At 42.2% G+C, this 25,915-nt stretch overlaps 1 protein-coding gene across 4 annotated transcripts in view; it reads left to right on the top strand.

Moving 5' to 3' along the window:
* Positions 1-22,653, top strand: part of SRPX2 (sushi repeat containing protein X-linked 2) — a 473,560-nt gene extending 450,907 nt beyond the window's left edge. For all 4 annotated transcript variants that reach the window (XM_044057516.1, XM_044057515.1, XM_044057517.1 and 1 more), the window contains one exon: positions 21,043-22,653. In XM_044057516.1, the coding sequence (XP_043913451.1) occupies positions 21,043-21,223 (181 nt within the window). In that variant the 3' untranslated portion in view covers positions 21,224-22,653. The remainder of the gene's footprint in view (positions 1-21,042) is intronic.
* Positions 22,654-25,915: the final 3,262 nt, after the last annotated feature.

Genomic DNA, 25,915 nt, shown 5'->3' with positions numbered 1-25,915 from the left:
CTCAGGGGTGGAAGGTGTCAAATCTCACTCTAAATTTCTAACATATGCACAGCTGTTGCTGGTAAAGAACTGGACAACTATGGGCCTTCCCTACATCCTTCCTGCACATCCCGAGCTTTTTTTCCTACTGTCCTACCCTCTTTCTGCCCCCTTTTTCACCACTTTCCTATTTCCCCATTTTCTTTTCTTTAAAAGAAATTAGCGCAGGTGTTAGCGGGAGTAAGCACTTTTAAGCAGTATTCAGTGGGTGTGCGCTTGTGTGCGCTTAGCTAAGCGTAGTTAAGCGTCACGCAAACTCGCACAATCCCGCTTACAACTGCTTAAAAGTGCCTTAGTTACTCTGCATGACAAGGCCTGTAGTCTGCTCATCAGAAAAATAAAATACCACTGTCAGTCTCGATCCCCAGACCTTGGAAACACTAGACTACATGAATTATCACTGAGCCACAGCAGATATACAAGAACTTGGTGCTGAAAGAAATATAACATGAAATACAATGAGTGAATATAAAGGGAAAATAGGAAGGCCATTACACAAAGCTTGTTCTGTGTATCTTTACTGGCAATTCTTGTGGAATTGCATTACATGAGTGTGATAAGAGAAACAGCCATGCTAGTAGGTAATAATGTTACAGTAACACCTTACAAACCCCACACAGTATCAGAGTAGGATAAACACTGCCATATTTGCATAGGTAAGAGGCCAGACCTCCCAACTGTGACTGATTTACAGGGATGTCCCTGATTTGCAAACAAATGTTAGCTGTGCCCCACTGACTCCCTGTGAAATGTACTAACAGTAGGCAGAAATGTGGGGAATCCCACGTAATGGTAACTGTCAATAAGTTAGAGTAGACACTGCTTGCATGTCAGAAATGGTGTAGTAATACATATGCTCAAAATACCCCACAGTCTCAACTGCAGAAAATCTGAAATATATCACGGGTGTATCCCACTGATATGTACCTTTCCCTGAGGCTGGTCAAATATATACCTGATAGTATCTGAGGCCTGGAAGTGTCAGAAACACACAGGCATATCAGCCTGTCTGCTGATACACACTCTGCGAATAGCTGTAGAATTACTTCCACAAGCATGCCCTTATGTAGGAGTACAACACAGAAATATCAAAGGATGTAGCCATGTACTGCTAGCAACCACCTGTGACAATGTCATTGTGCAGGTGCTGAAAAGACTGGTGTGGTGCACAGTCAAGGAATACTAGGCTAACCTCCATCTACCAGCTGGATATGTCCACAGGTGGGAGGTACACAGACATTACTATCCATAATAATACACGTACTGACATATGTCCACTTGTCATGAGCAGACTGTGCTAATGTCAACACAAACAAAACACAAACTGTTCAGAAGTCAGTAACATACTAATGACAGTATAGCAGTTCACAAGCACTGCATGTGCCTGATATTCATAATTGTTAGTACAATATACTTAGTTGTTCTCACCCCTCTCTCAGGGGTGGAAGGTTTCAAATGTCACACCAAATTTCAAACATATGTACAGCTATTGCAGTTAAAGAAATGTGCAGCTATGGATCTTCCCTACACCCAGCATGCACATCCCTAGCTGGTGTCCCTACTGACTTCCTGCTTCCTGCTTATAACTGTTTAAAAGTGCCTTATTCACTCTGTATGACAAGGCCCTAGTACTGCTCAACAGCGAAATAAAATACCTTTGTAAGTCTCAAACCCCAGACCTTGGACTCACCAGACTGCATGAAGTACCACCAAGCCACAGCAGACATATAAGAACTTTGTGCTGAAAGAAATATATCATGCATTACAAGGAGTGAATGTAAATGGAAAATAGGAAAGCCATAGCAACACATTCCAGTAAAGACAAATATCAGGCATTCAAGGAGTGAATGTAAAGAGAAAATAGAAAAGCCATAGCAACACATTGCAAGAACTACAGTTGTATGCCAGTTAATCCACAAATCCCACAGGAAAGTACATACTCCCATGTAAACAGTGTTAGCATTAGCAGGTGTGAGTTAACATACACAATGAGAAGAGTGAACTGGAAGAAGCAACAGTCAGGTTTCAGTACAACATGCATTTCAGTGGCTACAGCAGAGCCTCAGATATGAGAGATATACCAACCTTCTGACTGACACAACAGTGTCCACAGCAAACCAGCATGGTCCCCACCTTGCAAAACTGAAAGGCCTACGCCTACCTAGCCTATCATTTTATAGCAGTGTCCTGAAATCACAGTGAGAACTGCAATTACCACACAGCAGGCTGCATGCAATTACTAAATGCTGGTCACCAATTGGTGCAGAGGCCATCACATGCACATGTGCAGATACCTACAAAAGCAGCCTGTACTGCCAGTCCACACATGCAATAATATCATTGCAGCAACTGGAGAGAGAGAGAGAGAGAGAGAGAGAGAGAGAGAGAGAGAGAGAGAGAGAGAGAGAGAGAGAGAGAGAGAGAGAGAGAGAGAGAGAGAGACCAAAAAAAAAAAAAAAAAAACAAGCAAGCCAAAAGAAAAAGGCTGTCAGAGACACCAATCCACAAAATACAGAAATACAACACATCAACAGGTACAACTGACAGAGGTGAGAAATACAAAGGTAATGTATGTAACAGATATGTATTTGCTGGCATCTGAATGATGTGTTTGAAAGGTAATCTACATACTGTGAGCCCTCCATATGTGTTAGCAGTTTGTATCTATATGTATATGCAGATGTGCATAGGGCAAGGGACATACTGCAACTGTTAGTGAAGGCTGGACATACATATGTAGTAGAAGGTTGCTATGTGCACATATCAATGTAGGTTGTAGTGTATGGCATTGAAAACAGCATGCAGTGCAGGTATATGTCATGTGGTGGTGAACTTCTGTTGCAGCAATTGGAGGGAGAGAGAGACAGAGACGGAGACCAAAAAAAAAAAAAAAAAAAAAAAAAAGCAAGCAAGCCAAAAGAAAAAAGCTGTCAGAGACACCAATCCACAAAATACAGAAATACAACACATCAACAGGTACAACTGACAGAGGTGAGAAATACAAAGGTAATGTATGTAACAGATATGTATTTGCTGGCATCTGAATGATGTGTTTGAAAGGTAATCTACATAATGCGAACCCTCCATATGTGTTAGCAGTCTGTATCTATATGTATATGCAGATGTGCATAGGGCAAGGGACATACTGCAACTGTTAGTGAAGGCTGGACATACATATGTAGTAGAAGGTTGCTATGTGCACATATCAATGTAGGTTGTAGTGTGTGGCATTGAAAACAGCATGCAGTGCAGGTATATGTCATGTGGTGGTGAACTTCTGTGGGACTGAGCCAGTGAGGCCTGCTACAGCTATACGGCCTGAGGACAGCATAATGCATTCTGCACAACACTGTGGAATATCATTACAGAATGGTATGTCTCACAACTGTTTCAGAAGTGATATTCCCACCATGAAAGGTGGGCAGTCTATGTGCCTAGATGTGCATGTATATGTACAGCAATGGATGTTTAGAAGTATGTGTGTATATATATATATATATATATATATATATATATATATATATATATATATATACATAGATAGAGAGGTATGTATAGATAGATAGAGATATATAGATAGATAGATAGAATATGTATATACATATAGATATAATAGATACATACATATATAGATATATATGTAGATACATACATATATACAGATAGATATGAATGTCTATAGATGTGTATGTATATATATATATATATATATATATATATATATATATATAGTTATATATAGCGGTGTGTGTGTGTATATATATATATATATATATATATATATATATATATATATACATATATGTATATATGTATATATATATATATATATATATATATATATATATATATATATATATATATATACATGTATATATTGATATATATATATATATATACTTATATTTATATATATATATGTGTGTATATATATATATATATATATATATATATATATCTATATATATATAATGAGAGAGGGGGACATGGGGGCAGATGTATTGAAACAGGTGCCTGGTGACCAAGGCATGGACTGAACACCAGTGTTGATACTGCAGTCCCATACCCCATTCCAAAACACGTTACCCACTAACTACCACATAGGTGGTTGTCTGCCTACCACTGGAGGTGTCAGAAGGGAACATGGGACACAGGTGTACAATAGCCTCCCCTTTGATATCCACAGTGGCACACTAGTCTTGTAATCCCTGTACATGGTACGTGTCATCACAAAAGATGTGTCAGCTAGGGAAATGTAAGTCAGTGTACCCCTCTACACCTCACAATGTCCTATGCAGTATGTACCTCCCATGAGAACTACAGCAAGTGGAAAGGCCACAGACATACCTAACAAAGACTGATAATGCCCTCAAACACATTCCCTATGCAGACTGACTCACAGAACCACAGCTAGAGTGCCTTGCATACTTCCTACACAGAGGTTACCACTGCTGGACATACAGAGTTATGTCACACCCATACCAGTCGGCCAACCACCATGGCAACACCTCACAATCCGTCCAGCCTACATGACCTAGGGCCCTAATCCTTGTCACCGTACTAAACAGCACATGCTGGAGGTACAGGTTCCTATACACAAATATGCCATACACTGGACTAAACCACCCAGCATTAACAAACAAGGCTCCTTATTAGTAGATGTCATACATACCCCTGATGAATGTTATGGAGATAGGTAATATGCCCTGTGAGTCACCTCTGTGTAACCGTTTGACAGCAGCAAGTAAAATCACATTACATGTGTCCTAAAGGGCAGGGTAGTATATGGCTAGGCTGCCCTAGGCCCAGGGCCAATAGCATAGTACCTACCTATGACACAATGCACACACACATGTACTCAGTGCAATACCAGCCATGTGAGGTTGAATGAGTGTGACACTCACTGTGTGCAAGGTCTGCACAGGTGTGATAGCTTAGCGTGAGTTTGTGTCTGTCATGGTAGTTTGTGTCCTAGGTGTGAGGCCAGAGAAAGATGTGTCAGTTATCGGGATGCAAACATAGTAGATTGGCATATGTTGTGCCGTAGTTCCCTGTGTACGACTGCGGTGTCCCATTGTAGGCAGAAGCAATACATGTATGCTCAGTAAGTGGTACTGCTGTTGAATCCAGCTCACATATGAACCGTTGTACTACCTGAAGTTGTAGGCCTAAACACTACAGTATGGTGTATGTTCACATTCCCTGGTAACACTGTCTGGTGTGTTTCCTGTAGTCTGCACAGATTACACACCTCATGCATAGGTATCTGTAAGTAGGGGCACAGAGTACTATAAGGTACACAGTTAATGCTCATCTGTGTCATCATACATTTGTGTGTTGTATGTATGTGTAATGTGTGTGTAATGATGCCTGTACCATGGCTGCAATCACATGTGTGTTACAGGGTATGTGTGTGTACCTGGCAGCATGTATACTCTGTGACAGCAGTATGCTGGCTATATTAACAACTGTGCACATATGTCAGGTAGGAGTATGGCACCAAAGACTAGGGTGGATTACTGTTGAAACTGTAAATGTGCATTGCATTCATTGCATGGGATGACAATATTCTTCATCCATTAGCTTGATACATACCCCCAGTGTGAGGTTGTGCATTGTATCCCAAACAGTGTGCCGAGTGCTGGTGTATACTAGTTTGTTGTATGGAGTGTGGCAGGCACTGTCAGACAGTTGTGGGATGAGCACTGATATGTGGTATTGAACATGTGTATCCCCTGATAGACAGACAGATGCTATATATGGCAGTTAAGTGATATCAGTACATTAGAATATTAAGTGTGCCACATGACTTGCTCACATATTTTTCTTTTCCTTCCAGGGCGATGGTGCATCAGTGTAACCCACCTTATACAGCAGCAGAGAAACAGGAGATCCACCAGAGCCTGGTGCAGAATTTCTCTGTGCTGTTTTCCAGGACCAGCCAGAACCAGCATGAGAGGGCTGCACTGTGGCAAGATCTTGTCCGTTGGGTAAATGACATAGGCATGCATAACCGGACATATGAGCAGGTACGCCATCACTGCAGTGATTTAATTAGACATGTCCGGCAGCGTGTGTCTGATATCCACAGAAAACAGCTTGCCACAGGTGGTGGGGTACCTATCCACCCCCCCCCCCACCAGTGTGGAGGAGCTCCTCCTAAGTGTCGTGGCTCCAGGCCTATAACAACAACATCCACAAACGTGTGTCATCATGGAGGCTGGAGCCACCCAGCATGTTGAAATGGAGTGTGCAGGTAACATGCCATATCTGTAGTTGACTGTTCTCTGTACTGGTAGTTTATGCATGTGTGAGATGTGTACTGTGTGTGTAGCTGTTAACCTGCCTATTCTTGTGCAAGATTGATATTCTGCGTATAATCTGTACACCTGTGAAAGCCAACTGTTGTACTACTGTACTTTATCATACTCACAGTATCAATGGCACAGTTGTGGCCACTGGCAATCACTGTCATATTTTTGAAGGTCCCTCTGGAGTGACAGCAAGGCAGCCAATCCATGCTGGTGAGTGTGTAATAACAATACTATTGCTAATGACATGTGCATGTCATATGGAGGTGTAGTCTGTGCACATGTAACACACCTACGTATAATGCATGCTGTGCATGTTTGCTGTGAGACTATGCGTATCCCATTATTCTCAGCAGCTGCCTCACTCACATGCAATACACAGAGCATCACACACACATGTGGCAACACAGTACCGGACATTGGATAGGCATACCTGATACACATGTACACAACACACACATGTTTGGCATAGACACTACACCTTAGCCTGCTACACATGTCCAATTATGACACCTGCTGTATGCCCACCCTTCAGTATCCCACTTATAATCTACACAGCACACATAATATACATGAGGGGTAGAGGCCTATCATGTCTTTGTGCAACAGTCTTGAATAAATAATACATTCATGTTAGGCAATGCTCACTATTGGCCACCTTACACACCCATGTAACAAGTGGCTGTGTAATTGTGGATGTAGTCATGTTACTGCACTTCAGGTACAGTATGCTAGCTGCCTGTGTGGCACACATTATTATTGTTGACTGACCACAAGATGCATATTGATCATGGTTCATGTTACTACACCACATCCAGTTCCACTGACCACAAAAGTACACATAGCAGTTATTGTGTAGCACCGTCATGTGTTTTGTGTGTGTGTGTGTGTGTGTGTGTGTGTGTGTGTGTGTGTGTGTGTGTGCAAATATATGCACCCAAAGCTTGTAACACTTGCACAACATTGTTCTGTCCTTGTACACATTGTGTCCCAGGGTGGAGACAATCACTGAACAACTACACACAAGCATCAAGTACACGTATACTCTTATTAATAAGGGCTGTCTACACTTGCACTGCATGTTCCTGTGCAACACATAATCTGCATGCTGACACGTGTGCAGTGATGTTTTTCCTTGTGATACTGTCACCCACCCTCAAACAGTATTGTGTATGTGTTGGATTGCAGGTGTGTGTGTGTTTGTATCTGCTGGACTGAGGAGTGTGCATGTGTGCCTGTGTGCCTGTGTGCATGTAAGCATGTGTGCTAACATCATGTACACATTTGTAAACCGTGTTTCCTGTCTTCCTCTCACAGGTTCTGATGTTGCTCTGTTGGAGTGCAGCAGGGAACCTGAAGCCACTGCTGGGGATAGTGATAATGATGATATATGTGTAATGGCACAGGGAGGTGTGACAGGGTCTGTCATTGGTCAGCCAATCGACACTACACAGCAGTCAACCCCATCAATGCGCACAGTCATCCTGCTGATACATCCAATGTCACCAATGTCCTTAGCTGAGGGACAGCATACAGTGGGCATTGACCAGGGTAGTGTGGTATCATTGGCACATGCATCCCCTCACAGCAGCCATGGCCAGATTCCTGACATGGTACCACACAGGCAGATGTCCAGGGGTTCTCGTGGGAGCATCCGTGGTCGTACTGCCACTGTCAGACATGCCCACAGAGGTCTTTCAACCTCAGCTATGTTCCGGGCTGTAATGCAGGCACAGGCACATATGGAACGGTACACCAGACAGGGTCTGAGGGAGCTTAGAGCACATCGCACCGCTATGAATGACACTATGCGTGATGTTGCGGCTGCCATCCATAATATCAGCGAGGTCATTGATAGACATTGGGGGGACACATTAGATCTCTTCCACAACTACATGTCCACGAGCCAGGACAGTGCAGGACGGTTGAGGCATCGACGTGGACGTATGCCAGCAACATCATCATCTGGCAGTCATAGCAGACAACAAACCCACATCCGCTCCCATAGTGCCAGTACCAGCCCCAGCAATGCTGGGTCTGTGCTGTCATTAGACCATCCTAGAAGACCACGTGCACATGGCTCTGGACAGTCCAGCAGGGACATGTGTCCAGTCAACAACCCACTGCCTCTGATGACAGTACCCAGTCTGGCTTAGTACCTGATACTGTCCGTAGCACCCCTGCCAGGCACAGGTACCGTGTCCATGGCCAGAGACAGAGATCTGTATGATCTGGCAGGTACAGTCTGTGGCTGTCTACAAACACCCGTATATGGTAGCCACGTGGTATAACTGTGTGCATGCATACACACACACATAATGCTAACACCTAGGGCTAACACATACACACACACATCGCATCAACATTGCCCCATGTTGTACTGTTGTCCCTCACTAACACACACACATACATGTCGATTGGATGTGTCAATGGCAGACTCTGGCAAACCAAGTAAACACCCTGTGCATATGATAAAACTGTGCCACCTCCTGCCATCTGTAACATTGATGCAGGAACAGGATAGCATGGTGCTGATGCACAGGGTGACTACATAGCACTGTAGTAATATTATCATGTTGTTAACAGTACAGTGTAATGATATCGTTGTGGGTATATCCAAGCATGCATGATGCATTAACACTATGATTGTCATTGTAGTTTTGTATACACCAGTGTTAATTCCCAAAGTGTACTGTCTGCACATGTGCCACATGGCTGTTGTGTGTACCTGTGTCTGCATGTGTTGGGGAGTGGACAGTACATGTGTACTGTTTGCAGCACAGAGTTGCAGGTGTACATTTGTGAACAAGGTGAAGTTGCATTCTCTGCATCTAGATGCTTAGTGCACACATGGGAAGGGTGACATTGTAGTTCTTATTGGTGGACACTTTGCAGTGTACTACACATATGTTTCACCTGGGGTCACATGTATGTATGACATGGTTTGACAGTATGCTGTGGGTGATACAGTTTCCAAATGTCAGTGGTCTGCATTCTGGTGGTATACACAACCTACATAGCCTGACATTCAGTGGTCATTACATGGTGTCTCCTCAACTGATACACAGATGTAGGAAACCCGGTGTCAGTTATATCCCTGCAGTACTACACTATACCAGTAGCCATTCTTACTGAGCCCCACACATCCCTGGGAACAATACTCTTTGGCATATAGCAGTCTCACGTACATGCCAACACACTACGGATATGTCCATCCACGACTGCAAATGCATACAGTGGCCTACAATGCATTCTACACATGACACACCTAACCACCACAAGGGTATCATACAGACAGATACTTGTTGTCCATGCCATGCTGTATTGCTGTAACGCAACTGTAGCATTGTCATCGGCATGTACTTAACATAGTATTCCAGCAGTACCATGTAGGTGGTAGCACCCATCATGTAGAATGGATAATGGTGTGTACATGTGGACAAGTGTTATCTTGTCTATCCTGTGATATTCACATTTCCAAAGGTATTCTGCAGTCCCTCAGTGTATCACCTAAGCAAGAAGGTGTCTGTATGCATATCGGCAACAGTTGCCATACACCTACACTGGATGTCCATCACTCACAGACTTTGCTGTGTTTTAACATGTCTGACATATACTCCAGGCATGAACCCTCACCCACATTAATCTATCAAAGCTTTCATGGGTGTGTGTCACATAGTTGGCCTAGGACACAGATCACTGCAGTAGCCTGCATTGTCACCAACATACATGTATGGCCTAAGGTCTGGGAAGCTGTGGTACATGCTGGCAAAGGTAACAACTGTATTCATATGAGGCAGGCTTCACACATAGGAACTATTAGAGGTCACAGGTACGTATCTGTATATGGCACACACATACCTGATGTGTGCATTGAAATTACTGTTATGATAATATGTCATACAATAATAAAAGCAAAACACACAACACATTGACAAACTGTGTGACAAACACACACATGGCATTTGTAGGATTCAAACCCCTACCTAACTATGTTATGATACTTGAGAGAGACACACTAGCACAGCACGCTATTCGCATTACTGGATGATTTCCCTTCTCCTGCTGTATTTATAGGGTGCTGACATCATCAGTCTTTCCAAAGAGGAATGTACATCTTTTAGTGTGTTATCCCAGTCTTCAAAAAGGCCATTCCATTCAAAGAGAACTGCATACATGGGCTCAGTTCTGGGACCTGTCTTGTTCGGTATGTACTTCTCTGAGGTTCAGACTAACACGGGGGGATTATGTCTAACAAACTTCACAGATGACTGCTACCTGGGGGCCATAAGCGACACTGCAGCTGACACATGCTTCCTCCATAAGGGTCTCACAGAGATGGATGCTTGTTGCCAGAGCCATGGCCTCGTGCTACATGCTAAGACATGCATAGTCATCCCCTTTGGGGAAAACAAGGTGCACACAAATTACCACATAAGTGGTAATCCATTAAGTACAGAAGACGTATTTACAGATTTGGGGACCAACATAGACAGTAACCTCTCCTTTGCTAATCACATTGACAGAGTCATTGCAAAGACCTTTATATAGCCCTCCTTATCACATGGGGGTTTGCATGTAGATCATGGGAGGTCATTGTGGCCCTCTACTAGTCACACATCAGGCCCATGTTTGAGTACAGTGCCCCTTTTGGGGTGTACCTTACCCAACACCTGCAGCAACTACAGAGACCACAACAGTACCTCCCCAAGAGGATCATGGGCTACACACAGATGTCCTATGCAGCTCAACTAAAGGATCTCCAGCTCTACTCAGTTGCTTAACGCCTACTCAGAGGCAATCTATGCCTGCCATACACAGCCATGTCAAACCCAGAAGTAATGGACATGCTCCACCTCATAACATCCAAGACCCTTAGAGCTACACACTCCAGGGACTTAAACCTCAGCACAAAACTAAACAGGACATGCTGCAGGGACAGATTCATTACCCAGAGGCTCCCCTCGCTCTGGAATTGAATCCCAATTAAAGTTAGACATAGCCCCTCACCAACCCTCTTCCAGCAAAATCCAGCCGCATGGATGGAAAATTGCAAATTTACTCCTGGGATCTCCACTGTGCCCCTGCTTGACAGAGGCACAGCAAACTAGCCTTAAAGGGTGCCTTTTGTGACCTACTTTACAGAGGCACAATAGGCTACTCTACTGGGGAGGCGGACGCCAAATACACTCTGGCTAGGCTTATGAATTCCCTAGGGCAGACAGCCTAGTATCGACCTCTGCACCTATGTGTATGTTCGGGATGCACAATATTTGTTGCTGATATTGTTTGCAGGTCTTTATTGCCGTAGCTTTCTCAGTTTCTATGAACAACTTGTGTATCTGCGGAACATGTTTCATCATGACAGGGTTCCAGTATATTAATATATGTGTCTGTTGTCACTTAACTGTGTGCACAGGGTGGATTGCTGGATCGTGGGAGGTTCCTGGCTTAACACATACAACTGCCAGATATGTGTGGCCTACTGCTATACTCAGAATATACCCTGAGTGTGTGAGCATGCCCAGTTCAGGCTTTCCATGGTTAGTTGCCTGACATATGTCTCATTTATCCAAGTGTGTGAGCATGCCTAGTGTGACCTTTCCATATGTTGTGATCTGAAGTCCACTACATTTGTGGTTGTGTGTGAACATGACCAATATTGACATTTATACTGTGTGTGTTGGAAGTCATGTTGTGTTCTTACTGCCAGACTCCTTTGTGTCATAACTCAACAGGGATTATGCTGTGCCTGCAGGGTTTCCATGGGATAGTTTGCAAAGACTTGTCAACATTCTTTCATACTGGCTGAACACTGCAATACTGTCATGGTTCAGTACTTTCACTATGGTGCACAGTATCCTGGGTTTGAGTCCCATCACTGCTTTAAATATTCATACTGAGCAGACCAGACTGGTTAAGGGCCAGTTGGGCAAATATGAGCATGTTGCATTTTGTTCAGCTATGGCCTACTTAAACCAGGCTTGTCCAACATTGCTGTGTATTCACCAACTTGGGTGGACATTGCCAAACATTACTCCACATTGACCACAGTTGTACTAGTTGGTGTGTGTGATTCTGTTCATAGGTTCAGAGGTTCATACTAGGCTATCTGCCCTAGGGCATTTATAATCCTAGCCAGAGTGTGTTTGGCTTTCAACACACATTTTACCTGGAGTTTGCTATGACATTTTTCAAGGTTAGTATACTGTGCCTCTGTCGAACAGTGACATAGAAGTGATACCCAGGGTAAACCTACAATCTCCCATCCACTCATCAAGATTCCTCTTGAAGTGAGTCAACGAGGGGCTCTGGCTAACCTGGAGTGGGAGTTTACTCAAGAGTGGAGGGAGCCTCTGGGTTATGAATCTGTCACTCCAGCATGTCCTATTTATTTCAGTCCTGAGGTTCAGGTCTCTTGAGCGTGTAGCTTGATGGGATTCAGATTTACCAAGGTGCAGCATGTCCATTGATTCCAGGTTGGACATGGCTTTATACATCAGGCACAGATTGCCTCTGGGCAGGCGGTATGCCACTGAGTGGAGCTGCAGTTTCTTTAACTGGGCAGCAAATGGCATCTGTTTGAGCCCTTTGATCCTCCTGGTGAGGTACTTTTGGGGTCTTTCCAGTTGCTGCAGGTGTCTGATAAGGTACATCCCACAAGGGGCATTGTATTCAATTATGGGCCTGATGAGGGATGAGTCAAGAGGCACGATGACCTCCCCTGATCTAGATGTGAATACCTTCATGATTAGGTGGGCTATATGAAATGTTTTTCTAACCACTTTGGCCACGTGGTTGTCGAATGAGAGATTGCTATCAACTTGGGTCCCCAGGTCCCTTATCACTTCTAAAGTACTTAATGGGTTACCACCTATGTGGTAATTTGTGGGCACTTAGTTTTTGCCAAAGGGGATGACTATACACTTTTTTGCGTTTAGCTTGAGGACATGGCTCTGGCACCAGTTGTCTGTTTCTATGAGGCCCATTTGTAGGATGCTTGTGTCAGCTGGAGGGTCGATTATAGCACCCAGTTTGCAGTCATCTGCAAACTTGTTCAGCCACAGTCCTTCTGTGTTGGCCTGTACCTCCGAGAAATATATACCAAACAAGGGAGGTCCCAGGACTGAGCCTTGTGGGATGCCACTTGTAGCTGGTTTGGAGTCTGACATGGCTCCAGCATTTCAGACTATGTGGGTTCTGTCCTTGAGCCAGTTTTCAACCCATCTAGTGACATAGGGGTTTATATTGAAGCTGGTGAGCTTATCGATAATGACCAAGTGGGGTATTGTATGGAAGGCTTTTGCGAGGTCCAGGTAGGCTGTGTGGACCACCTTCCCCTCGTCAATGGACTTGGTGACTGTTTCAAATGACTCAGCCAGGTTTAAGAGGCAGGATCTGCCTTTAACAAAGCCAAACTGGGTAGGATCCAGTGTCTGTAGGTCCCCAATATCTTTATTTCTGAGGTCCATGATGATCCTTTCCATAGCTTTGCAGACCAAGCTAGTCAGGCTTCTGGGGCGATAGTTTGCAGTATCCATTGAGGCACCACCTTTGTGGAGAGGGACCACTGTTGCTGTACACTGCTCTTTGGGTACATATCCTGTGGTAAGGCTGAGATTGAACAGTGGTTTTATGTTTGTGTTCAATTCTTCTTGGGGTTCATGTTGGACACAGCCCAGGACACCGGCTGGTCCCATTGATGCTGTGTGTTTTGCTTTGGGAAGGCTGGCTGTTACCTGAGCATCTGAGATGTCAGGGGGCCAGCACTCTGCTGGGATAGATATTTGCCCTTTTGGTGGGGAGGGGGGGAGAAGTTTGCACTGAACCTGTCAGCTCAGATGTTGGCAATGTCTGTGGGTTTGGTGTATTGTTTGTCATTTTGGACTAATTCTGAGCATATCTGGGAATTCCCACCCAGGTTCCTACCATAACTAAAGAAAGCCTTGTGATTATCCTTAGTGTCCTGTACAATTTTTATCTCAAAGCTGGCCTTAGACGATTTTATATGTGGCCGTTGGTTTTTAATAATACTGATTGGAGATGCCTTCCCTTTTTGGGATTTTGCTCTGTCATATAGTAGCTTCCTCCTTGTATTGTATGGTTTGTTTATGGCTGGAGTCCACCAGACAGGATGCCTGCCTTTGGAGGATTGGGTCTTGGTTTTATTTGGGATTGCATGATCCATGCATTCCTGAAGGTGTTCATAGAATGCATTTATAAAGGGTTCTGAGGTCTGGGCCGTATTTTCCACAGGCACAGGGGCTGTGAAGGATTCCACCTCGGTTTTGAGGAGTGTGAAATTTGCTTTAGAGAAAAGTTTTTCACTGTGGTTTTCTGGGCATGGGCTGGGGTCGGGATGTGAATATCCAGTGAGATTACTCTATGGTCTGATCTTACCAGTGAGGGATACACTTCTGGTCTTGGGCATAGTTGAAGTTGCCCAATATAATGGTGTTTGGGGAGACCTTCATATTTTCATGTGTTTGCAAGTCAGCCAAGTGTGGTTCCTGGGTTTAGGAGGGTGGTCTGTAGCAGGCTATGAACTGGAAGGCGGTTTCACCCACTTTTAGTTGCACATGGATAGTCTCTGATGCTTCATGCTGTGCCACCAACCTGGGGGTGTGGGTATCTTTGACAAATATTGATACTCACCCTCCTTTTGTAGTTTGTTCCATGTTTTGGGGCTGCAAAGCATGGTATGAGGTGTAACCTGTTAGTGCTAGGGTGCTCTTGGGAGCCTTGAACCAGGTTTCTGTTACTGCACAGATATCAACATTCTCCATGCTGGGGAGAGTTTGGAGTGCGTGCATCTTGTGGTTTAGACTTCTGGCGTTGAGTAGCATTACTTCTAGTTTCTTATCCCTTGTGATACCTATGGAGGAAAGGCCAGGGGTGACAGGTGAAAGCCGTCCCTAGCAAAGCATCATGTCTTGTCGAGCATGTCATCCCAGGCTGACAGGCATTGGATCCCCTTTGACTGACACCAATACTTAAGCCAATTGTTGTAATTGATCATCTTGTCTTCATATTGTGGCATCATGCTTGGTGAGGGTAGGATGATACTCAAGGTCATCAAGTTTGCATATACTACATGGTGGTAAATGCTGTTTAGCACTACCTTACACTGCTTAACACATGGCAATCATGCCTCAGGTGGTGCTGCAGGGCTGCCTATGTCGGATGCACATACTACACTCCCTGTACATGTTTGAAAGCAGGTTGTGTCAACTTAGGCATCCCTTTCACTATATGTGGGAGTCAGAGAGAGGTATCATTTCCAGGGTTCCTACAGAGCCAGTGTATGTGCTATGCATTGCCTCTTTGCCAAGGCCAAGGCATACTGGGCACGCCTCTTTCTGCCTACTGGGGCAGTTGTTCCTCCTCCAAGTCACACTCTGCCTGTAATGGCCTTGGCAATGGTAGGGGGCTTTTTGGCCCAGGCCTATGCTGATCCTGCTGCAGCTGTTTTCGCAGAATCATATTATGTAGCATAGCACATACCATGACAATTTGGGTACATGTAGTTGGTGAGTATTGCAAGGCTCCACCAGATGTGTCCAGGCACCGGAACCGTGACTTGAGCAGCCGAAACACACGCTCGATTACATTTCATGTTTGTGCGTGTGCCTCATTATGGCGTTCCTGTTCAGGTGTGTGTGCAATTCTGATGGGTGTCATCAGCCACGGCTCCAGTGCATAGCCAGCATCCCCCACTAGGTGACCATGTGGGATGTCCACATTGGCAAATGTTTGGTACAACTGCGTCAGATGCCAGGTATGGGAATCATGGTAGCTTCCAGGGCAGCCAGCACACACATTCATTATTATGCCCTGGGCATCACACACAACCTGGCAGTTGATGGAGGGGAAGCCCTTGTGGTTAATGTAGGCCCTACCCTGCTCACCGCCTGGTGCTTTAATGTGTATATGCGTGCAGTCTATTGCACCCACTACCTCAGGGTGTTCTGCTATTTGCTGGAAGAGACGCATATTGTCGGCCAATACCTCACTGGAATTGGGGAAATATACATGATCACCGACATGTGCTGACGCATCCAGGAACTGGTGCAGTACCCTGGATGCTGATGCCTGTGATATCCCCATCATATCACCAGTTGGTCTCTGGAAGGTACGTGTTGCTAGTATTCTTAGGCCAACACATACCTTGGTTTCCACTGGGATGGGTTCCCCTCTGTTGGTCCTGTGTGTGAGGCGTGGCCTGCACAGCTCAACAATTTGCTGCAGGAGGTCTCTGTCCACTCTATAGCGCTCCACTATCTCCAGCTCATGTAACCCCTGGTAGGTGACCCTGGGCCTGTACACTCTTCTCCGTCTCCTCACTGTAGGTTGTCCGGCAGCATTTGCATTGTCACCACCCTCAACATGTTGCATATGTCACCTTATAACAGCAATGGTAGCCCCTAGCATTTTTTGTCTGAGTGAAGCTTTTTGAGTTTTCACTTCTAGTAGCTTACTCCAGTGTTGCAGTGTCTCTTGAGAGAAACACACTGCACTGTTGTTTGCAGAATTTTAAGTGCTGGGCTGGGCTAGTGTTCTGCCTGTGTAATTGCCTGATTCTGATTGTTTTCACCTGCTAGCTCTGCTAGTACTCCCTGGTAGCTTCCTACTATTTGTTGTGCTTCCTTTTTCCTTTCTGTTTTCTCGGGGGCACCACTGCGCACACAAGCGCAAACACGCGCACACCAGCTCACACACGCGCACACATGCTTAGACGGACTAAAACTTGCTTATTCGGGTGAAAACGCACACACACCAGCGCATACGTGCTTACAGGTCTTTAAACAGCCCTATACATGCTTACTCCGGGTTAAACACGCGCACTCACGCTTCCATACGCGCACTTTGTCTTACTCGGGTTTACGGGCGAGGACACACACGCATACCTGCTCAGCAAGAAACTTTGGTGTTATCCACAGTATACACCTTCCATTTCTTGGCTTTCCCTGGCCTACCTGTTGACACACCTCTTTCCATGATGTCTAACTGACAGCTAACACATGACACTCTGCTCCAATGAGCTTCACTACTTTCATACATACCCCCCTTGTGATGTCACCTATCTCCTACTCTGTTACTCCCCATATCCTACTCCTACACTCCTTTGACTGTGCTCAATTGCTATGTAAAAGTGCGATTCACTATCCTAACACTCATTTACATAGGATTGCCTACTAATGCTTGGTTACATGTCTTAGACTGGGCTTCTCCCCTTAGCAACCCCTACTCGGTGGCCATGTTGTCTTCAGCCTGCTATTCCCTTACATTGTAATTTAACAATTTTCATAAATTCCACATTTGTGGGTTTTAATTTTTATTTTTGTGGTTTTTGTGACACAGCCCGTTTGCGCGGTGCTGCGCTATGCTTAAACATCGGAAATCGCCAAAAAAAAAAGTATTTTTATTTTAATTTTGCATATGGGAACATTTCCAATGGCCGTATATTTGGCCATTAGCATACTTCCTCAACCATATGCAACCTTTATTTGGAGCTGACAAGGCTCCATTGTGCTATTTGCAGAACGGTACTCAGTTGTCAACTGAGTACATTTCTGCAACTAACACGGCTCCTACTCGGACAGGTTTGTGCTTCCTGGATCGCAAATTTACTTCATTTGCATGCCTTTCAGCTGCAAGTGAGGTCATTTGCATATCCCAGCCCTGTCCGTGTAAGAGGCGTTTTAGGAGCTCTCTTACACGCCCCTACAGGCTGTTCCTGGATTGCTCGTCGGACATGATGGCTGCATGGAGTCTTACTCTACTCTTAGACTCCGTGCAAGCCATCGTGAATCCGGCCCAGGGTCTTTACACTTAGCTGATGTCCATAACTATTAAGGGGTCTGCAAAATATCCCAACATCCAAAAAACAAAAAGTAAAAATGACACACAGATAAACCAATGAGAAGAAACTACAAGAAAAACCTAGCCAAACTAGAGTTTTCACTGTGTGATACTTTAAACCTCCTGTAATAGAGGCCCATGGAATATATGCAAATGACCCTTTAAGGACATCAAGTGTTTCAGCTATATGGGTTTTAAGTTTGTTGTTACATTCAGACTAATAAAGCCATACCCCACTAGCTGTGGTCATGCATGTTTTGGCTTTCTTATGACCTCATCAGCACAGCATAAATGGACTTTTTGGCTATAGATATATATGGATATATAAACACAGGGTCATTACACCCATTGTCCATAACCATTAAGGTGTCTACAAAATATCCCAACTAACATCCAAAAAACCAAAATGTTAAAAGGTCACACAGACAAACCAATTAAAAAACTACAAGAAAAACATAGCTAAGTTAGATTTTACACTCTGTGATATCTTAAACCTCCTGTAATAGAGGTCCTTTAAGTGTTTCAACAATATGGTTGCTAAATATCCATCTTTCTAAGTCTGTGTGGATATATTCAGGCCAATAAAGCCAAACCCCAATAGCTGTGGACATGCATGTTTTGGCCTTCTTACGACCTCCTCAGCACAGCGTAAGTGAACTGTTTGGCTATACTTCCGAAATACAAGGTCTTTACACCCAGATTATATTAATAACCATTAAGGTGTCTGCAAAATATCCCAACTAACATCCAAAAGGTTTTCTAATTGGTTTGTTTGTGTGCCTTTTTTTTACTTTTTGGTGTGTATATATGGATTCACTTTATAATCTTGAAATACTGAAACATCGAATTTCAGTATGTCAAGACTATAAAGTCGAATCCAAACAATACCAAAACTCCAAAACCGCGAAATTTAAAATCGCAAAGTTCAACACAACACATACCACACTACACAAACACCAAACTACCCACACTACAAAAATAAACACAAACAAAACAATACAAACTAACAAACCTACACTACAAATAAGCAGGGGTGTAAACTTCCTGGAACCCCCCCACACCCCCCTACTTATATATTCTAACTCCGAGATTGCACCAAACAGAAAAAGACAGCAAACTCACAAACAGACATTCTACACTCCACCACACACACACATCACATATATACAAACACCACCACATTCAACATTTAAACATTCATACTTTTACCTGCCTAACCTAACCCACACGTACAACTTCCAAACACACTCACATACACACACACCTACCCAAGACCATTATAAATAAGGCACTTACCTTAAATTACACCTAAAGCTACATACTAAACCGGAAACCATCCACACGACACATTCCTCGTCACATACTGTTAAAGCATAACTGTGAATTTGAAATATTCAGATTCACGGTTATGCACTTTCGCCATTCCGAACATTCGACTTTATAGTCTCGAAATACTGAAATTCGATATTTCAGTATTTAGAGATTATAAAGTGAACCCATATATATATATATATATACATATATATATATATATATATATATATATATATATATATATATATATATATATAAATATGGGTCTGCCTCAGAAGACTGACAAACCAAAAGACTGAAAATTCAAAATACTGAACACATTTTTAATGCAGGGGGAAGTCTCCTTACACCTACTGCTAACTATATATACCAGCTACAAGACTGCACAATAGTGGAGAAGGGGCAAATTCCATCATTCAGTATTTTGAATTTTCCATCTTTTGGGATTCAGTCTTTTGGTTTTTCAGTCTTTTATATAAATATATATATATATATATATAGATTCCATACACTTGGTCGAATTTCATTTGGCCGAAAATTATTCCAGGCATTGCACTTCAATGAAAGTTCACTTGACTGAAAGCTCACTTGGTCGAAGTTCATTTGGTCAAAAATGGAATATAGCCCTGCCCCATTTCAGTGCAACCCTGGACTGAGAATATTAAATAAGGGGGGGGGTGTAGCCCCCCACATAATTTTAATGTATTCACTGTTATAAGAAGGTATATCCATTAGAAATGCATTGATATATATATATATATATATATATATATATATATATATATAGATATATATATATATATATATATTTAGTAAAAACTATTAGCATAATGTGGGGGGCTGTGGCCCCCACACCCCCCTTATGTAATATTCTCACTCCAGGGTTGCACTGTAGTGGGGCAGGGGCTATATTCCATTTTCGACCAAATGAACTTCGACCAAGTGAGCTTTCAGTGACGTGAACTGCCTGGAATAATTTTCGACCAAGTGTAATTCGACCAAGTGAATGGAATACATATATATATATATATATATATATATATATATATATATATATATATAAACACACACACACACACACACACACACACATATATATATATATATATATATATATATATATATATAAATATAAAATATCTAGAATAGATGACTAGCAGTAAATACAGTCTAAGACTCACAGTGATATAGAACGTGAAGAAATATTGGGCTTGCTTCCTTTCTGCATACATTCTTGTGTGGGTAAATTCTGTAAAATCTCAAACTCAATGTAAAACATCATAAGTGTGCAGATTTTATACACTGGAAGCAAACAACATTTTTATGGTTACTAATATAATTTTCACAATGAATGGGATACTGGAGGAGGAGTTTGTTTAGAACCTGTTATGTAGATAGTATTTTTAGTTTTCTGTAACTATTATGCTGGAATGACTTGGGCTTAGATTGGAAGCCTGCAGCTAACATGAGATATTCATTTAACTTCCTGTTTTATTTTCCTTTTCTTTTTCTACAGGCAAGCATTCAGGCTGTCCCGTTCACGTTTCAGTATAATTCTAGTAGACAAGCTGGGTCTTGACCGAGAACGTTACATCTATCCTGTCACGCCTGAGGAACTTTTCACTTACATTGACAACTATATGCTGGAAGGACAGGATAGCCAACTAAATTCTCCAGACAGTAACGCATGTGAGTGAAGAAATGTTAGTCAACATGAAGTGGATTTGATAGCTACAGAACAAAAAATACCCAATCGACATGAAATTGGATTACCATTGGTGGATAAAGAATAACATAATTGCATCGAATGAAAGTACAACTGAGTTGCTGAATAAAGGACAATAAACTTAATTTAATTTTTTTTTAAGTGAAGTGAAGTTATATGCAAAGAATAAAGCTCTAATTTACATTTAATAAAAGTAGACTATAGCTGAGTAACACAGGTAATAGTTTAAATAACATTTAGTTAAGGAGCTGAATCGGAGTATAAAAACATCTAATTTACATTTAAATCTATATACTTGAATGAACTGTATATTTACTCAGAATATGGCATTACATCCTCATTTAAGGTCCCTTTTATTTCTAGCTCCTGAGGGCAGACATTGCAATCTCTTCCAAAGGCTGGGCTCAGTAACAAAGCTTCCGAATACAGTGGGCCCCAAAGCTGATGTTGACATTACAGTGAGGACCAGAGTAAGGAGTCAGTTTCTGTCAGGGAATGCCATACACTTTGATACTTAACCATTAGTTTGTATATGACCATCCTCTGTTTTCTTTGTACTGCCACGATTTGCCAGGCTCAGAGAAAAAATTTAAGATGCAACATTGCAGTCCAAAGAAAGGATGGCATGAAAGAGAGTAACAGACACTCTTTATGGGGTGGCGTTTTGACAGAGCATTGCATCCCGTGTGTTTCTTTAGCCAGCGCAGGTAGTGTGTCCACTGAGTACAGTGATTCCTTATTTTATTTATTACAAAGATGCATTTGTGCATATATGTGCAATGTGTGAATAAACCCAGTATGCCAAATATATAAACACAATAATTAAATCCACCCGTTTTATGCATAAATGTTAAACAAAACTAAATAAACATCCACTTTATTTAGAGAAAGAGCACTGGGAGAGTTAATGCAAGGGGGGCATAAAAGGAGAAAGGGAATTCACATAAAATAACACATAAGGAAAATAAAAGAAATAGGACTACAACCAATAATTAATATTCAATAGGATGTCAAATATGAGTGATTAATTCACTGCTACAGAATTAACATAAATGTACTTCCACATCTTTCAGTCCTTTTGTCTTGTAAATGCAAAAATCAGTAATGGAATCTCATCAAATCCTTCCTGGGAACAAGAGTGATCATTCATTTTTATAGTTCTGAAATACTAATCTTCATGGATGCCATAAAAATTCCATCCCTTCCTTTTTAGAAAAATATTTGTAATTATCAATATAAACCCATTACAATGTGAGAAATAAGATGTACATTCATTTCTACACTTTTTCAATACACTGTTTTGACTTAGTCAGTTTTAACAATACTTGTGGCAATAGCACCACACTAGCTGTGTTTTTTAAATCTGCTTCAATACACCCACAATGTCAACATTTACATGAACAAGAAAAAACATATTATACAATAATAATGAAGAATAATGAACCCTATGCATTATATTATGCTGAATCAAAATATATTTTAATGAAATGTAATATATTTTTTCATTTTCTTCATCATTTGTGTATTAGCTCTGCTGAAAGCAAAGATCTTCATCTTTCCTTAGGCACATCTGGTACATCATAAACTTCAAACAAAGTATTATTTCAAACTCCATATCTTGGGAATAAGAAACACCTAACACACTGCACAATCCTAGTCACTGCTGGATACCACAGTGTGTGTGTGTGTGTGTGTGTGTGTGTGTGTGTGTGTGTGTGTGTGTGTGTGTGTGTGTGTGTGTGTGCATGTGAGTGTGTGTGTTAGACTTGAATGATTCAGAGACTGCTATACCACTTATAGCAATATGAAAGCTGTAGCATGGACAGTGATCTCACTGGTGAAGACCAGTCCTGGAGTGTAGCTAATGTAATTAGCAGTGCGCTCTCAGCTGAAAATATTGTCAACATAGAAACAGCACAATAGAGAGATTCAGAGAATAGCTGTACTGTGCTGTTTGGTGAGTGAAGCAGAAAAAGTATACGTATATGTCTGATGGTGTACAGCCACTTGGTTCCAAGGAAGGATTGAAGGTGGTAGCACTGCAGGTGACAGGCACTGCAAAGCTCTATGTGTGTTTGTGTGTATACATGTAGAGGCATAGTGGTATGTGTGTGTGTGTGTGTGTGTGTGTGTGTGTGTGTGTGTGTGCGCGTGCACACATGCTTGTCTGTCTGTCTGCCTGCGTGTGTGTGTCCATGTTTTTGATGGACCCTGTGCAGTAGTGTTATATTACCATGGTTAGGCACCAATGTTCGATTCAGATATCAGAATGACCTGCTAATGACATGCTACTCATTACAGCCATATCATGTCTCTGAATCACAGATTATCACTATTGAGCTGGTGGGCACTAAAGAGTCACCTAAGTGGTATTGGTGGTGATAATATTTCTAAACTCCAGCAATAATTTCAAAGAGAAAAAAACTATATATCTGCCAGATTTCTTTCAGTGTTAGCTGCAGAGAATAACATAACTGCACATGCAGTTGACAGTTTCTGTGGAAAAATTAAAACAATTCCATTGAGATCTAAAGTTGTAACATCTTCATTACTAACAATATATGATCAACAATCTTTTTAAAGGCGTCTGTACTGTCTCATCAACATGACAGTTTTTCCTTTTTTTAAAGAGAAATAGCTTGTAAAGTATATAATACTAGGAGACAGGAACTTTTGAATACGTAACTTTAAATCTTCAATAACTGGTATACAAATACAAGAAGAGTGAGGAATTCTTGAATGCATTACTTTTATATCTTCAATAATTAGTGTAAAATGCAAGAACAGTGAACGGTTTATTAACAGTGGGAGCAGAAGCAAATAAATAAATAAATTAAGCAAGACATTTCAATGCTCTGCTATTATTATCCTGCAAAATCACTTTTATCCTTTTATTTGTCTGTTGCCTGAGAAGGAGAATACTAAGACCAAGAAGTGTTTAAATATTTTTAATTTAGGATGCAGGTATTAAGTCAGGGAAAGTCAAACCCTACTGCTGTAGAGATCCTATTACGGCTGTCCATGGAATCCTAGAGGACCCCCGTCATAAGAATTTTAGAGCCATATGTCTTAAAATTAGTATCCATTTTGAAGACTAAAAACAAATAAATAGCACATAGGGAAGGTTATTATTGGAAGAATAAATGTTTATAGGTGTGTACTAAGCTAATGAGCACTAGGGCTTTTTTAAGCCTAGCTATTCATCGCAAATCTCTGATAAGTTCTGGTACCCTTCAGCAGGGACTTGGAAGATGAGACATTTACAAGCAGGAACTTGGGAGATGAACCATTTAAAATCTGCCTGTGTCCATTAGAGGCATAGGTGCCAAACCAGGGATGCATTTCCTGTTTCCCATCCAATTGTCCAAGTTACATTTTAATGGATTAGGTAGGAACTCTACTTCACATGGATGGGGAGCCTGTTCCAGAGAATGGGTAGTATCTGGGATACATACCTGTCTTTAGATCAGGTCCTATTTATATCACAGGCAGGATTTAAGTCTTTAGAATGAATAATTCTGATTTTTTGCAGATATACAGGAGATCCAACAGAATGGGATCCAACAGCCTGTAGGAAAAGATAATGCACGGATATGGCTTTGAGGTAGTCTGCATAGGACATGTTACTTATGCCATGTATTCTTTTAGTGAGAAACCTCTGTGGACATTCCAGTTCTTGGATGTGCCTGGTTAGGTACATACCAAAGGGAAACTGTACTCAATGATAGGTCTCATGAATGCTGAATATGATGGAACAATAACCTCCTTGGACCTAGGTGCCATAGCTTTGTTTATAAGTTGCACAACATAGAATAATTTCCTCACAACCACAAACCCATGATGGTCAAAGGCTAGATTGCTGTCTACATGTGTCCCCAAGTCCCTGTCTACTGAGTCTACTCTAAGGGGTGTGTTGTCAATGTGATAGCTACCAAGGATGGATGACTTCCTGAAGGATACTTTTATGCATTTTTTGTCATTAAGTTTTAGTCCTTGGCTTTGACACAAGTCATTTGTGTTTGTCAGTCCTTTCTGGAGAATATTAGTGTCAGTGGGAGATTCTATGACTGCTCCTAATTTGCAATTGTCTGCAAATTTGATCAGCAAGAGGCCCTTGACATTGGCCTTGACTTCAGAGAAGTAGATGTCAAAAAGGAGAATTCCCAGGACTGATCCCTGAGGGACTCTGCTTGTGACTGGTCTATCTGCAGAGGTGAACTCCCCAGTTCTAACTTCCTGGGCCCTGTCTGTGAGCCAGCGGGCTATCTACATTTGGCATAAAGGTTTATACCTAACCTCTTGAGTGTATCAATGATGCTTGAGTGGGGTATTGTGTCAAATGTCTTGGCCAGGTCAAGATATACAGTGTGAGCCATTTTGTGCTCATCCATTGCTTTGGTGACCTTCTCAATGAAGTCCACCAGTTGAGCATGACCTGCCTTGACAAAACCAAAATGGGTTGAGTCCCATGGCTAGACGTTTCCTATATCATGGTTAATCATTTCCGTGTTAATTATTTCCATGGCTTTGCATATGAGATTAGTGAGTCTTATGGGTCTATAGTTTCCAGTGTCTGTAGATTTTGTGCAGAGGGATAGCTGTTATCGTTCTCCATTCATGAGGTGTGAAGCCTGTTTGGAGGCTACAGTTAAATAGCAATTCC

Source organism: Protopterus annectens, chromosome 15.part0 (assembly GCF_019279795.1).
Source record: "Protopterus annectens isolate FY-2018-M chromosome 15.part0, PAN1.0, whole genome shotgun sequence".
NCBI lineage: Eukaryota > Metazoa > Chordata > Ceratodontiformes > Protopteridae > Protopterus > Protopterus annectens.
Note: the sequence above shows the minus strand (reverse complement) of the source record. Positions and strands in the feature narration are given on the sequence as shown.